The sequence below is a fragment of the Triticum urartu genome, chromosome 7, assembly GCF_003073215.2.
Source record: "Triticum urartu cultivar G1812 chromosome 7, Tu2.1, whole genome shotgun sequence".
In the NCBI taxonomy this organism is placed as follows: Eukaryota; Viridiplantae; Streptophyta; class Magnoliopsida; order Poales; family Poaceae; genus Triticum; species Triticum urartu.
The window spans coordinates 67,449,499-67,462,222 of record NC_053028.1 but is presented as its reverse complement, the minus strand read 5'-3'; the positions used below and the strand labels follow the sequence as shown (position 1 = coordinate 67,462,222).

Below are 12,724 nucleotides of genomic sequence, written 5' to 3'. Positions count from 1 at the left end.
TCAGCCAGTCATCTCTCCTCCGCCCTCTCCTCCGCCGCCACTCGCCTCAACTCCGCCAGTCAGGCCTACAAAATATGGCATGGCAATCGCATCTTCAATCCAACAGTAAGTCAGAAACAAACATATATAGAAGGACTTGTATGGAATACCTCCATCTCAACCATAGCTGGAGTCGAGCGTTTACATGTAGAAGATTTTGAGATACCTAACCGAGCTTTGTATTCAGGGAGAGAGCTATGGGAGGAACTAGGGAACATGCCTCCTGCAATTGCTTCCTTGCCATGTTTCCTGCCTTCTCCAGAGATCATGACCAACGCGTGGTCAAGAGGCTCTGTTGTCACATCATACTCGGGCCCTTTCAACTCTTTTGCCATCCCTTTAAATTTCTCCATCTGATCGTAGGCGGTCTTGCTGGAGTACGCGGACGCTGTGTCATTCTCATCGTAAGGCGTGGCTGTTCTGTACGGTGCCTTATGGGCCAAAGCATACGAGACGAAAAGGTTGGGCAGTGGAGCATTATGGTGAGACGCCTGCAACCAAAGCAACATGATTAAGATTTCATCACAAGGATTGGCAACATGTATGACAAGAAAAAGCTTATGAAGAACTCCATAAGATATACCCAACGTTCACCGAACTCCATAACGTTCAAGTTGCCTTGATGATATGGTGGATCCAGCATTCCGGCTCGCCGATTTCTATAATCTTTGTTTTTCGCCCTGTACTCACTACAAGAAACTTGTTAATACATGACGGTACTTGTCTGTCACAGATCAGCCAAAAACTGTCATGCGTACCCATCCTCGGCGGATTTGAAATCCGTCATGTATATCGCGTCATAATTTGACATCGCACCTTCCATGACGGTTCTCGGCCGTCATGGGTCTGCCCCAGGCCCGCCCAGCCCAAACTAGGCCATGACGGAACAATCCGTCACGATTTACATGACCTGGAAGCAACGCAGACTTGACATGGCATCTATGTGGATCTGACGTGGAGGCCAACGTGGCCCATGCGGCAACCAGCCCAGTTAGGGTTTTGGCCCAATAATTTCAGTCCAGTTCAACCCATCAGCTATTTATTTTCATTCTGCCCATTAGCTTACCAATTTTTTAGTCCAACACGTTAGCCCCTTTTCTAGTACAGCCTGTTTTCTTGATGCGGCACAATTTACAACAGGACACCCAAATTATATTCATTCAAAAATAACATTTATTCACCTGACAATACAGAGTTCCAACAATCTAGTCTGATTACAAAAAACAAAGCTTAATATGAAAGCACAAGCATATCTAGAAAGCGCTATGAGCATATTTTTTTTTTGAGTAACATGGCTTCCAATGAAAAATGTCCTACTAGCTGATTTTAGTCTCCATCACCACCACTTCTCCAGGAAGCTATACGGACCCAAGTAATTCCTCCTAAAAAACTTCAATCTAAAGTAACACGGACTAACCGCCAAACCTGCATAGAATCCAAAAACATACAAAATTATAATAAGTTATAACAGCAAACTCCCATATGAATCTAGAGTAACAATATTAGTTTATTTTCCAAGCTATCATCGGAAGGACACCACTACCATATTAGGGTACCATAAAAACATGGGCAACAGAATATAAAAATGCAGACTATATACAATTTAGAAAAAAATGTTCTATAAATGTGAAGTTTTATCATCCAAACATAGAAAGTTCAAGGTCATGTTAAAACAACTAGTTAATCATCAATCTGTGCACCTCAAAACAACTATTTCATCAACCTATGCACCTAACCGGGCAAGTTATTTGAACAAATATTAGTGAACTTTATTTTTACAAAATAGTTGTATTTAAACAAATTGCATGATTGACAAATACTAAGATTCAATAATAAGCTATCAAGGTTTACTATTTAAAACAATTCAACACATAGCTTGTTTTATTGCAAATGAATATCAAAATAGTTGTTTCGCCCTTTCACGAACACATGGCGAAACCCAGTCGATAAAAAATAGAACACATGGGGAAGCTGAATGTTAAATTACTTGTGCCTCTAAATAGACAACCATAATCTTGTTATGCAAGCATAATTTCGCAATATAAACATTGAAATATGTTTCATTTACTATTCCTTTTAAGGCGTTTGAGTATATGCCACCATGTCATTTTTACCTGGCTTACAACTTTAACAGAGAGTAGGAACAGTTAGAATAGATGCAATTAAAGAGTACCAACACACACCTCCTTTCTGAAATAAAACTTACTACAGAAACATATAAATTGCATCAAACTAGCTGCTATTCTACTTTTTCATATGATCAACAATCATGATTCTTTGCAAGAAATAATGGGCATTTCTCAACAAATTAATTCAACAATAGTTACAGGATATGGTGAAACAAAAGGCTAGTTAGTACTTGATGGGTAACAATAACATATCTTCACCGACATTTAGTTTGGTTGTAAATATTTGAGGACCAACGACATAACAATATTAGATGAGACCGAAGCTTTGAACAGGTAAAGATTGGAATGTTTGGAAGAAATAATCCTTAGAAAAAGGACAGAGATGCATCATACACTAAGTAAGCGCTCTCCCAATGAACAGATATACCTCATTAATGTCAACAATACATGGACTATTTGATAAATGCAAAACACTATGAGCTCACCTGGTCGGATACTATTCTAAATCATGACGTCCTACTTAACAAAATGGCACATGAGGCACCTACAAGCTGAGTCCATGGTTGTTTTCGTGTGGTTTCATTAGATATATGCCATAGTGATATGCTATGGATGTGATAATTGGAGGAAGAGACACGGTGCTTACCTTGCACCGGCATGATGCTGATGTCCTTAAAGTATCAATAGGCTGGAAAATTGGTTTGAACATATCAGCCTACTACAGATAAACTGTTACATATATACATAAGAACTGGAACAAAAGAACATCACCTCCAGTCCTGGACTTGAAATTTTTTGGTACAGATTTTGCACCAATTCCCCAGAGAAGAACAATTTAGCACCTTAAATTTGAATGCATACATACAAATCAGAATCATTCTAGATGTGTTTTTTTACTTAACATAAATCTAGAATCAAATGAAACTTTGGGACATAAGGAAATATTTTAGTACAATTTCAGGAAGTACATGGAGAGTAGTAGATTACCACATACACTTGCCGTGCATCTCTCTTACTTGATTATATCATCACAGAGATTGCATTATTATAATAATATGTGCTCCAAGTACAGAAACATCATGAACATAGTAGAATACTGAGACAAAAGAAAGAACTTAGCTAGTAGAGAACTTTCAGTCAACTCTTGTGTGGTACTGAGTATACTGAGACAAAATAAAAAACTGTAGGAAGAAAACTTTGGACCAGCTAATACAGTTGTAAGCACGGAACTTTAACTGACATAACCAATGAAGATTGATTGTTATGAAGACAATGAAGAAAAAACAACTATATGAGCGATTGAGCTTGCACCGTAAACAACCATGGAGCAGAAGATCTATCAAAAGACAAACAATTCATCTTTGTAGAGGCTTATGGCATACACTAGTAGAAAACAGGGCTATGGTCCAGGCCGGCTCAGCCCATTAGTCCCGGTTCAGTCTAGAACCGGGACTAATGTGAGCATTGGTCCCGGTTCGTGCGGCTAAGGCATTAGTCCCGGTTCACTCAGGCCCTTTAGTCTCGGTTTAAGACATGAACCGGGACTAAAGTTTAAAAAGAGCATCCAACAAAAGCTATATATCATGATGTGGTTACCAAAATAGAAGTGTCAGTGAGTTAGTATCCTAAAGATTATCCATGGAAGGGTGCAGGTTGCACATATTGCCTAGTGGGTGAATGTGAGAAAGCAGTGCTGGACTGCATTATCCTGGACCACTGTTGACCATGGCGTTTGCTGCAACTACCAAAATTGCATCTTCTCAAACAGGAGGCCCGAGGTGAAGCTCCAGGTGGAGCAGCAATGTGGAAAGCATACGACGGTGCTAGTGGCATGACTAAAACTGACTGGAGGCCGGAAAGTATACAACAGCGCTAGTGGAAACAATGAGGACAGCAAGATGAAGATGTACTCCCATCCATAATAGGAAGTGAAATGCAAAGTAACAATTCCAGTGTACTCAATTTCTGACTTAATTAGAGATGGTTAAGAACCTGCAGTTTTAATTCCCATTATTGGATTTCTTGCACTGTCGTACTAATACCAAAAGTATTTCAACCTAGTGAAGTTTCAAGTTGCAGTAGTGGACAAATCCCATAGCCAACATCCAACAATGGAATCCAAACAAAAGCCTAAAACTGTACCCCTAAAATACATCTGGAACTCAAGGAAAAGAATCCATTTGACGAGCTGCACTCACCATCTGATGAAATTAATGCTGCTGATGTCGTCGTCCAGCGTGAAGGGCACGTCCGTGTTCAGCTCCGCGTTGCCGTTGACCATCCCCATGAGATGGACCTGCAGATCCACAACCAAATAAGAGATGTGTAAGAACTCAAACCCAATGGATCTGGATGTGGGCAGGGGGGTGATTCCTCACTCATGTTGGCTCGCCCCCGGATGGATCTAGATCCGTGCGCGCCACCGGCGACCTCGAGGGGTTCCAAACCCGTAGTCGGTCCTGCCGCGACCGCGGCCGCGTCAGCTCGAGAGGCAAGACTGGGCCGCCGCAGCTCGAGGGCGCGATCTGAATGGAAAAAGTCACGGAGTGGGGTAGATGGGGAGGGATCCGGTGCGGGATAGATGGGAGGGGCCTGGTGCAGGGTGGTTCAGCGCCGGCGACGCCAGCGGTGGCATGAAGCGATGCAAGGAGGAAGGTGGAGTGGCGGCGGCGGCTGATGGATGGTATGGAAGAGACGGGAGAAGGGTAATTAGGGTTAGGCTGGTCTGGACTCTGTAGTTAAATGGGCTGGCTTAAATTTTTCACTCCCCGCTGGCGACTTAAAATTTCCCTTCTGCGCGCGCTCTGTTATTTTACACTTTTTTTCGTATTCACTGTTACATTCGACTGACATGTAGGCCAAACAAAATGACATACACAGCAGGAGCCACCGTGACGGTCCAAATGGTGTATAAAGAAAAAAGTTAGACCCATCTAGTTGATCCATGACAGTTTTCGTGATAGTACATCGATGTCCATCATAATGGTGTAATCGTCTCGAGGCCCATTCACATATTGTAGATCCATGACGCTTTCTATGACGGTACTGGAACGTCATGAGAAATCCGTCATGGATCAACAGATTTCTTGTAGTGACTCTTTGGAACACCAATAGTCCACGATCCGCTCCCAACACTCCCCCTTATCGACGCACCATCTCGGAGTAACCTAATTGATCAATTGCATCTCATATATGTCAAAAAGAAATTGAGTGCCAGCCTGTTGAGGAAATAACAAGCATGAATATGCTTTACCTCCATGTACTTGTCCTTCTCAAGACGGAGTCTCCTACCGGCTTTCTTATCAAGACTCTTATAGCCTTGAGTTGCCATATATTTGCGGACGGCTAAAGGGCGCGCCTCATGCATCAGATTATGCACAAGCTTCGGGCAATGTTTGTTGACAACTGCTCGTGCCTCCTCCAACTTTCCATCCTCGCATCTATAGAAATCCTGCAAATATAGAGAAAATTAGTTTGGTGCAGTAATTTTCAAACCTTTAAGTCTGAGGTTTCTTATAAAATCTAAATAAAGTAAAATCTGCTAGTAGTACGTGTACTGGTTATGGAAACTGAATTTGTTTGGTGCAGTCTAGTACGTGTACTGCTAACATATTAGCTATATGATCTAGTACATGTGAGGATGGATGTGATTTGTGCAGAATATGCATCTGAAGGAAGATAGTGTCAACTGACGAAAAAACTACATGTCAAGCGATCAACATGTGGATTCAGGTTACAGCGTCAGTGAGCTCCAAGCACTATGTACTCTGTACACAGCCATTCACCCAAGCACTCTGTACAGCCACAAATCGCAGAAATATTTTCAACCCAGCTTCAAGCGATCAACATATTTTCAACCCAGCTTTACTACACAAAAGTACTCTGTACAGCCACAAATCGCAGAAATTATATCCTGTGAGAAAAATTGTGCCCAGCCATTCACCCAAGCACTATGGCCCAGAGATGGGCTCCTTTAAACATTGTTGCTCAGAAATTTCATTCAATACAGATGATCAGATGCACATATTTCTTTGAATTGACAGGTCCAAAAATCAGGTATGCACCCAGGTTCTAGAAATATACTCTAGATACAAATAACACAATTAAGAAATACAGTACGCACTAGTTTTCCAACATAGGGAGCTCCAGTACTGAATATGTACTCTTTCTAGGAATTCATATATTAATAACTAGAGGTCGAACCAAGATTTACAGCAAAGTATCCACGTCACAGATTTTTATTCAAGTTAGATATCTGCAGGTTAATCAGCAGAGCTCAAAGAATGCCTCATGTGGTATACACACACATTTATAAATAAACTAGGCTGTCCATCCGTCCATGGTGGGCGCCTCCTCGCCTTTGTGGCTACAGGAATATTAAATCTAAGTTTTCTAGATAGTTTTGCTACTGCAACATTATAGTCTGCTAGCATTCTGTTAAGAAAAATAAAGTAAAATCTAAATCTAAGTTTTCTAGATAGTTTTGCTACTGCAGTATGCTAGCATTATGTTAAGAAAAATAAAGTAAAATCTAAATCTAAGTTTTCTCATGGGTTGAATATTTAATTCTCGAGTGCAGCATATATATCAACGGCTAGAAGTTTTGCTACTACAAGACGGTGGAGATGCAGTGTGTGAAGGAAACTTAATGATTACCCAAAGTTCGGCAAAGACCCGCTCGGCTTTGTTGTGAAACTCGATGTTGTTGGCTACACCAAGATCATCATAGGCTTTGTAGTGGTCCCAGGTACATGCTGGCTCCGGAACTTTGCCCTCCCCAGGCAAAGTAACCATGCCAGGGTAATGCTCCTTAATGAGGCTCCCAAGGACGCCGTTCACGTGTCGGTACTTTCCCCTGCTAGCTCCAGCTTTCTTCCAACCGCTACATAATGAGAAGCCAAAGTTATTAGCAATTGTTGCATACATTGAATGTAGAAAATGGGAAGCCAAAGTTAGTTACACTTCTCCACATGGAGCAATACATGGCCTCTGCTCCACAGGAAGCCCTCGTTCCGGGAGCCTTGAGGAACCACGTGGGTACACCGACCGACCCTCCTCAACTTAGATGAAACCAGCATGCTCCTCGTTAGAGGTCGAGGCATCCATGTCAGAGGTCGGGACCTCCTCGTCAGAGGCCTCCGATGACAACCGCTCTTCCTCCACCCTCTTAGACACGGGGGAGTGAGGCCTCTCCCCTCGCCGGGAGCAGGTGCCCCACCTCCCGACAGGGATGCCCCCTCACTCTGTGGCCGAGCAGGAGGTGGGAGAGTCTGTGCCCCCTCCCACCCTCTCAGACACGGGGGAGTGAGACACCGGCCGTCCTCCACCCTCTCAAACACGGGGGCGTGAGACACTGGCTCGTCCTCCACCGGCCGAACCGGGTTTCTCTTAGCATTTGCTCCACGTGCACCTCTTCCCCTTCCCCGTCCTTTTCCTCTCCCTCGATGAGCCTGAGGATGAGAGGAAGGCGGAGGATCGGCGATAAAAGTGCTAAGCAAAGATCTCGCTATGGGGAGCCCGGGCTTTTTCCTTTGCGGGCCCACCATGCTTCACTCACCTGCTATGACAAAAAGTAAAGCAACTAGTACAAATACAAGATTATAGTTTAAATAAATAAGCATAAGTTCAAACAATTGTCGCAATGAGAATTACCAATGCAATTGTAGTACAAATACATTATAGTTCAAACAAATAAGCATAAGTTCAAAAAACATACGCAATGAGAATTACCAGGCAATTATAGTACAAAAACTACATTATACTTCAAATAGATAAGCATAAGTTCAAAAATATTACAAATTCAACATTACAACATGTTTGAGATCATCTGGGTCATGGTAAAGCAACTAGTGCAAAATCAACATTACAGTTCAACACTACGACTAAAAATAGTCGGGATCATCTGGATCACAATCCGTCTCTTCTTCAAGGTCAGTTCTAGCCTCATCATCAGTATCATACGTGTCGTCAAGGATGTTGTCCTCATGTTGACCGTCATCGTCAAATTCATCGGCAATTCCTAGACGTAACCGTTCAAGCATTGAGAGGTCTTCCACGTTCATAACCTCTTCTTCTTCCTCTTCGACTTCTTCTTCACTGTCAATGTGTACTTCCATGCGTGGATGGATGTTGAGACGGCCTCTAGGCCCATGTTCTTCTTGGAAGAATTCTCCATCATATGTGTCAGGGTCGATGTGAGGTTGATAATCCTCTTCACTGGGGGAAGGATGTTTACCATGTGGCGGCACATCGTACACGACATCCCAACCCTTAAGGTACTTCTTTTGGCATGCGTACTTGAGATAAAAACTTGTGTCGCCTGTTGAGCCACAATATAGACATCTTCACATTCTAATTTGCTGTCTTGTCGAATTTTGACTTGCCCAATATCATCCCTCCGCCTAACCTTCTCCGGATCAAACCAATGGCATTTGAAGACAACGACTTTCGGAGGATTTGCCCCAAAGTAATGCAGTTCGTATATTTCATCAAGTCTTCCATAATACTCAACTCCATTGCAAATAGCCAACACTCCCGTGTTCCTTGATTTTAGAACGTCCCGACGTTCCTCGTTCCCATGTGTGCGGAAGCGATACCCATTGATGTCGTATTTATCAAATGTACCGACCTTATAGTCAAACCCATTAGCAACTTGTTTCAACTCTTTGTCCAATATTGACGTACCCTACAAGTTTAAGAGGGAAGGATAGGTGTATTAGTCGCACGTAATACCAACTTCAAGTGTTCCAAGAAGTATACCTTACCTTTTCTCTGAACCAAGAAATGAAACCATAATTGCCGTCTCCTTCACCAGCAAGAAGCTCATACTCTTTGAGTGAATCACGTTCGACCCCTCCATTCGAGAATTGGGCAATGAATTCACTGCCCAATGAGAAATGAGCGGAGTTAAGAGAGAAACATGTGAGTAAATGTTACATAAGGTACCAACACTTACTCAATGTACGGCCGCACTTCTTGAAGGTTGGTGAGGATATACAACGTAAGCGTTTTCCACTCTTTCGGATCCAAATTCTTTGAACCAGAAGCACCCACAGGTCCGAGTTGCCCTTTGAAGAGGCTGAGCTTGGATTCATGTTTAGGGTCGCCAGTATTGTATCGAGACTTTGCATTATGCAAGCTTGGAATATTGGCCGCATAGCGTGATGTCGTGAAGTTTGTAATCTCCTCCGCCAAGAATGCCTCGGCTATGGAGGCTTCAATTCTACATTTATTTCTACATTTAGCTCGAAGAGTCTTCTTCATTCTCTCAAGTCCATAGCACCAACGATTCTGCACAGGGCCACCCATTCTTGCCTCGGAAGGGAGGTGTAAAATCATATGTTCCATCGGATTAAAGAATCCTGGTGGAAAGATCTTCTCCAGCTTGCAGAGCAACTCGGGGGCCCGTTCTTCCATCTCATCTATCATAGTAGGAGATACTTCTTTAGCACAAAGAACACGGAAGAAATAGCTAAGCTCTGCCAATACTTCCCAATCCTCCTCAGGGATATAGCCTCGAATCATCACCGGCATTAACCGCTCAAGCCATATGTGCCAATCATGACTCTTCATCCCATTGAGCTTCAATTTATCAAGATTCACTACCCTCATAAGGTTCGCTGCATACCCATCAGGGAACAACAAAGTTTTGAACCACATGAGTATCTCCTTCTTTTGTTCCCTAGTAAGAACAAACCTCGCCTTTGGCGTCCTCCAGTTTTTCTTGCCCTCGGGTTGTCGCAAGTTTTGTTCGGGTCTATGACATAGCTTCATTACATCAAGTCTAGCCTTAGTATTATCCTTCGTCTTCTCAGCAATGTTGAACAATGTGCCAAAAATGGCCTCGGCGATATTCTTTTCAGTGTGCATTACATCAATATTATGTGGAAGCTCGAGCTGGTGGAAGTAGGGGAGATCCCATAAGCATGGCTTATGAGTCCACGCGTGTTCTTCATTATATCCCAAGAAATACCCTGGACGTTTGGGATCAGGCTGGAGAGCATTTAGTTGATCACGAATTTGTTCACCCGTCATCTCAGGTGGTGCCGAGTGTTCAACGACTTCACCTTTCATGAAGTTCTTCTTGTCTTGTCTGAATGGATGGTCAAGACGCAAATGTTGTCTATGAAAATCGAAGCAAGAATACTTGCGACCATGCTGCAACCAACGACACTTCATGCTTGCCTTGCACCTTGGGCATGGGAACCTCCCATGCACAGACCACCCCATGAAAAGTGAATACGCCGGTAAGTCATGAAGTGAGTACCGGTACCAAACATGCATTGTGAAGTTCTTTTTGCTAGCAGCGTCCTATGTCCGTATCCCGTTCACCCAAGCTTCTTTCAACTCATCTATCAGTGGTTGCATGTACACACTTATATTCCTCCCTGGATACTTGGGTCCTGTAATTATCAACGACAGGAACATGTGCTTGCGTTGCATTATGGCGCCGGGGGGAGGTTGAGGGGAACAACAAACACGGGCCAACAACTATATGTCTTTGACACCATACCAAACGGATTGAACCCATCGAGTCCGATGGCAACTCGTGCATTCTTTGCCTCTTTTGCTTTCTCATGATGTATTTGATCGAAACTCTTCCAAGCTTGGGCACAAGACGGATGTATCAGCATCGGTCTCCCATGATCATCTTTGTCGTGTCTTATCCCATATTTGTGCCATATCATCTGTTTGGCTGTATCTTCGTTCAAGTAAAGGCGTTGAATTCTTGGCAAGATTGGAAAATATCGAAGAACATTTGCGGGGACTTTGCTCTGCTTCTTCGTACCATCACTGAGGTCTCTCTCGACATACCTAGAGGCTTTGCACATGGCGCAATACTTGTCATCGGCATACTCTTTCGTAAATAAGACACATCCGTTTGGACAAGCATGTATCTGCTCATAGGGCATCTCAAGTGCACGAAGGATTTTCTTCGCTTCATACCAACTTTTAGCCAGTTTGTGACCTTCGGGGAGAGAGCGACCCCAAGATGTCACCATCAAATTAAAGCAATCTCTGCTCATGTTGAACTTGGTCTTTATAGACATTGCTTGTGCAATGGCATCCAGCTGACATTGGTTTGTGTGGTCGTGAAGAGGTTGTTGTGAGGAATTCAGCATTTCTAAGAAGGCCCTCGCAGACTCCTCCGGTTCTTCCTCTGATCCCTCTTCACGTGCATCATTGAAGTCAGCTATGATGTCAACTATCCCGGTACCATTGTTGTCGGTTCGCCGACGCACCACCTCCTCTCTGCTACGTTCAGGCTCGCCATGAAGGGTCCACCGGGTATACCCACGCTTAAACCCATGCTTCTGCAGGTGCACACACATCGTATTCTTCGACTGTTCTATGCCGTTGCGACACTTCAAGCAGGGGCACCAACTTTTTCTTTGGCCTCTAGCAAATGCTGCCTCCACAAATTCGTTGGTCTTCTTCACCCATTCAGTGGTCATGCCAGCCTGACTAGGGTGTCCAGTGTACATCCACTCACGATCATCCATACTGGTACTTGCACTAACAGTAGGGGCACCAAATTCATATTCATCAAGATATGTATAATGTAATTAAGACTAGATACACACCTAATTACCATTGTCATATTAGTTACGCCATGGTTTTAATTTTTTACCATACAAAAGGGAAACGTGCATTCGTGGATTGAATCCTATCTCTAATAGGTAAAGATGGGTCCTAATCCCACCCGAGTACGTGTAGATTGGGTTCGTTTCCCGTGCTCTACTCCGGACCTTGGCAAAATTTCGGCAGCACCTCCCCGCTGTTCTCCAGATACACGTCTCGACAACAAGCCGAGAGAATGTGCACCCGGAGAACAACGAGGTGGCGCTGACGAAATTTTGCCGAGGACCGAAGTAGAGCACGGGAAACGAAACCCAATCTACACGTACTCGGGCTGTCCATGGATAACGTGGACAATTCGAAAGGACGACGGTTATAAATATGCAAAGACATGCATATTTATAGATGCCACCCTTTCGAACGGGAGACGCCTAGGTTACGAGACTTGACATGAAAATAAAATCTAGTGGCATCGGCACAACGACCGGAACGAAGCAAATAGGGGAGGGGGAGGAGATGACAGTCAAGCTCACCCCGAGACCGTAGAGGCGGTAGTCGAACAACGATGGCAATGGCAACGGGACGGACAATGCTCCTCGAGGTGAAGAGAAAATCCCTGCACATGAAAAGCACCGGCACAACCAACATAAGCACTCGTGAAACAATCTGATAAAAACATTATCAACATCATCTCACAATTCACAACTATATATATGTGTAGCAAGACTAGACCCTCTGCCTTGTCTTCTCCAATCTAAGCATGTTGCAAAAAATTGAGCATTTAATTTCCTACGAGCATTAATCAAAAGTTGAAATTTTGCCTTGCAGAACAACCATCAGCAAATAATCCATACATCCATCAGCAAATCATCCATACATCCATCAGCAAATCAGCATGGACAAGCACAAGGCTGCCATATACTAACAAATTTAGGCAGAAGAAAATGGAAAGGGATACATCCATCAGCCAATCATCC

The 12,724-nt window shown here is 43.5% G+C and overlaps 1 protein-coding gene across 1 annotated transcript; it reads right to left on the bottom strand.

Moving 5' to 3' along the window:
- LOC125518371 lies at positions 1–722 on the bottom strand. The gene is made up of 3 exons (XM_048683241.1): positions 623–722; positions 206–530; positions 1–92 (listed from the first exon to the last, which is right to left on the bottom strand). The coding sequence occupies exons 1-3, from the start codon at positions 680–682 to the stop codon at positions 1–3; spliced, it is 477 nt and encodes a 158-aa protein (XP_048539198.1). The 5' UTR covers positions 683–722.
- Positions 723–12,724: the final 12,002 nt, after the last annotated feature.

Coding starts and splice junctions, on each gene's coding strand:
- LOC125518371 (XM_048683241.1), bottom strand. CDS start 682: ATGCTGGATCCACCATATCATCAAGGCAACTTGAACGTTATGGAGTTC. Junction 531..622: donor TGGAGTTCGGTGAACGTTGG/GTATATCTTATG, acceptor CTTTGGTTGCAG/GCGTCTCACCATAATGCTCC. Junction 93..205: donor TGAATACAAAGCTCGGTTAG/GTATCTCAAAAT, acceptor GTTGGATTGAAG/ATGCGATTGCCATGCCATAT.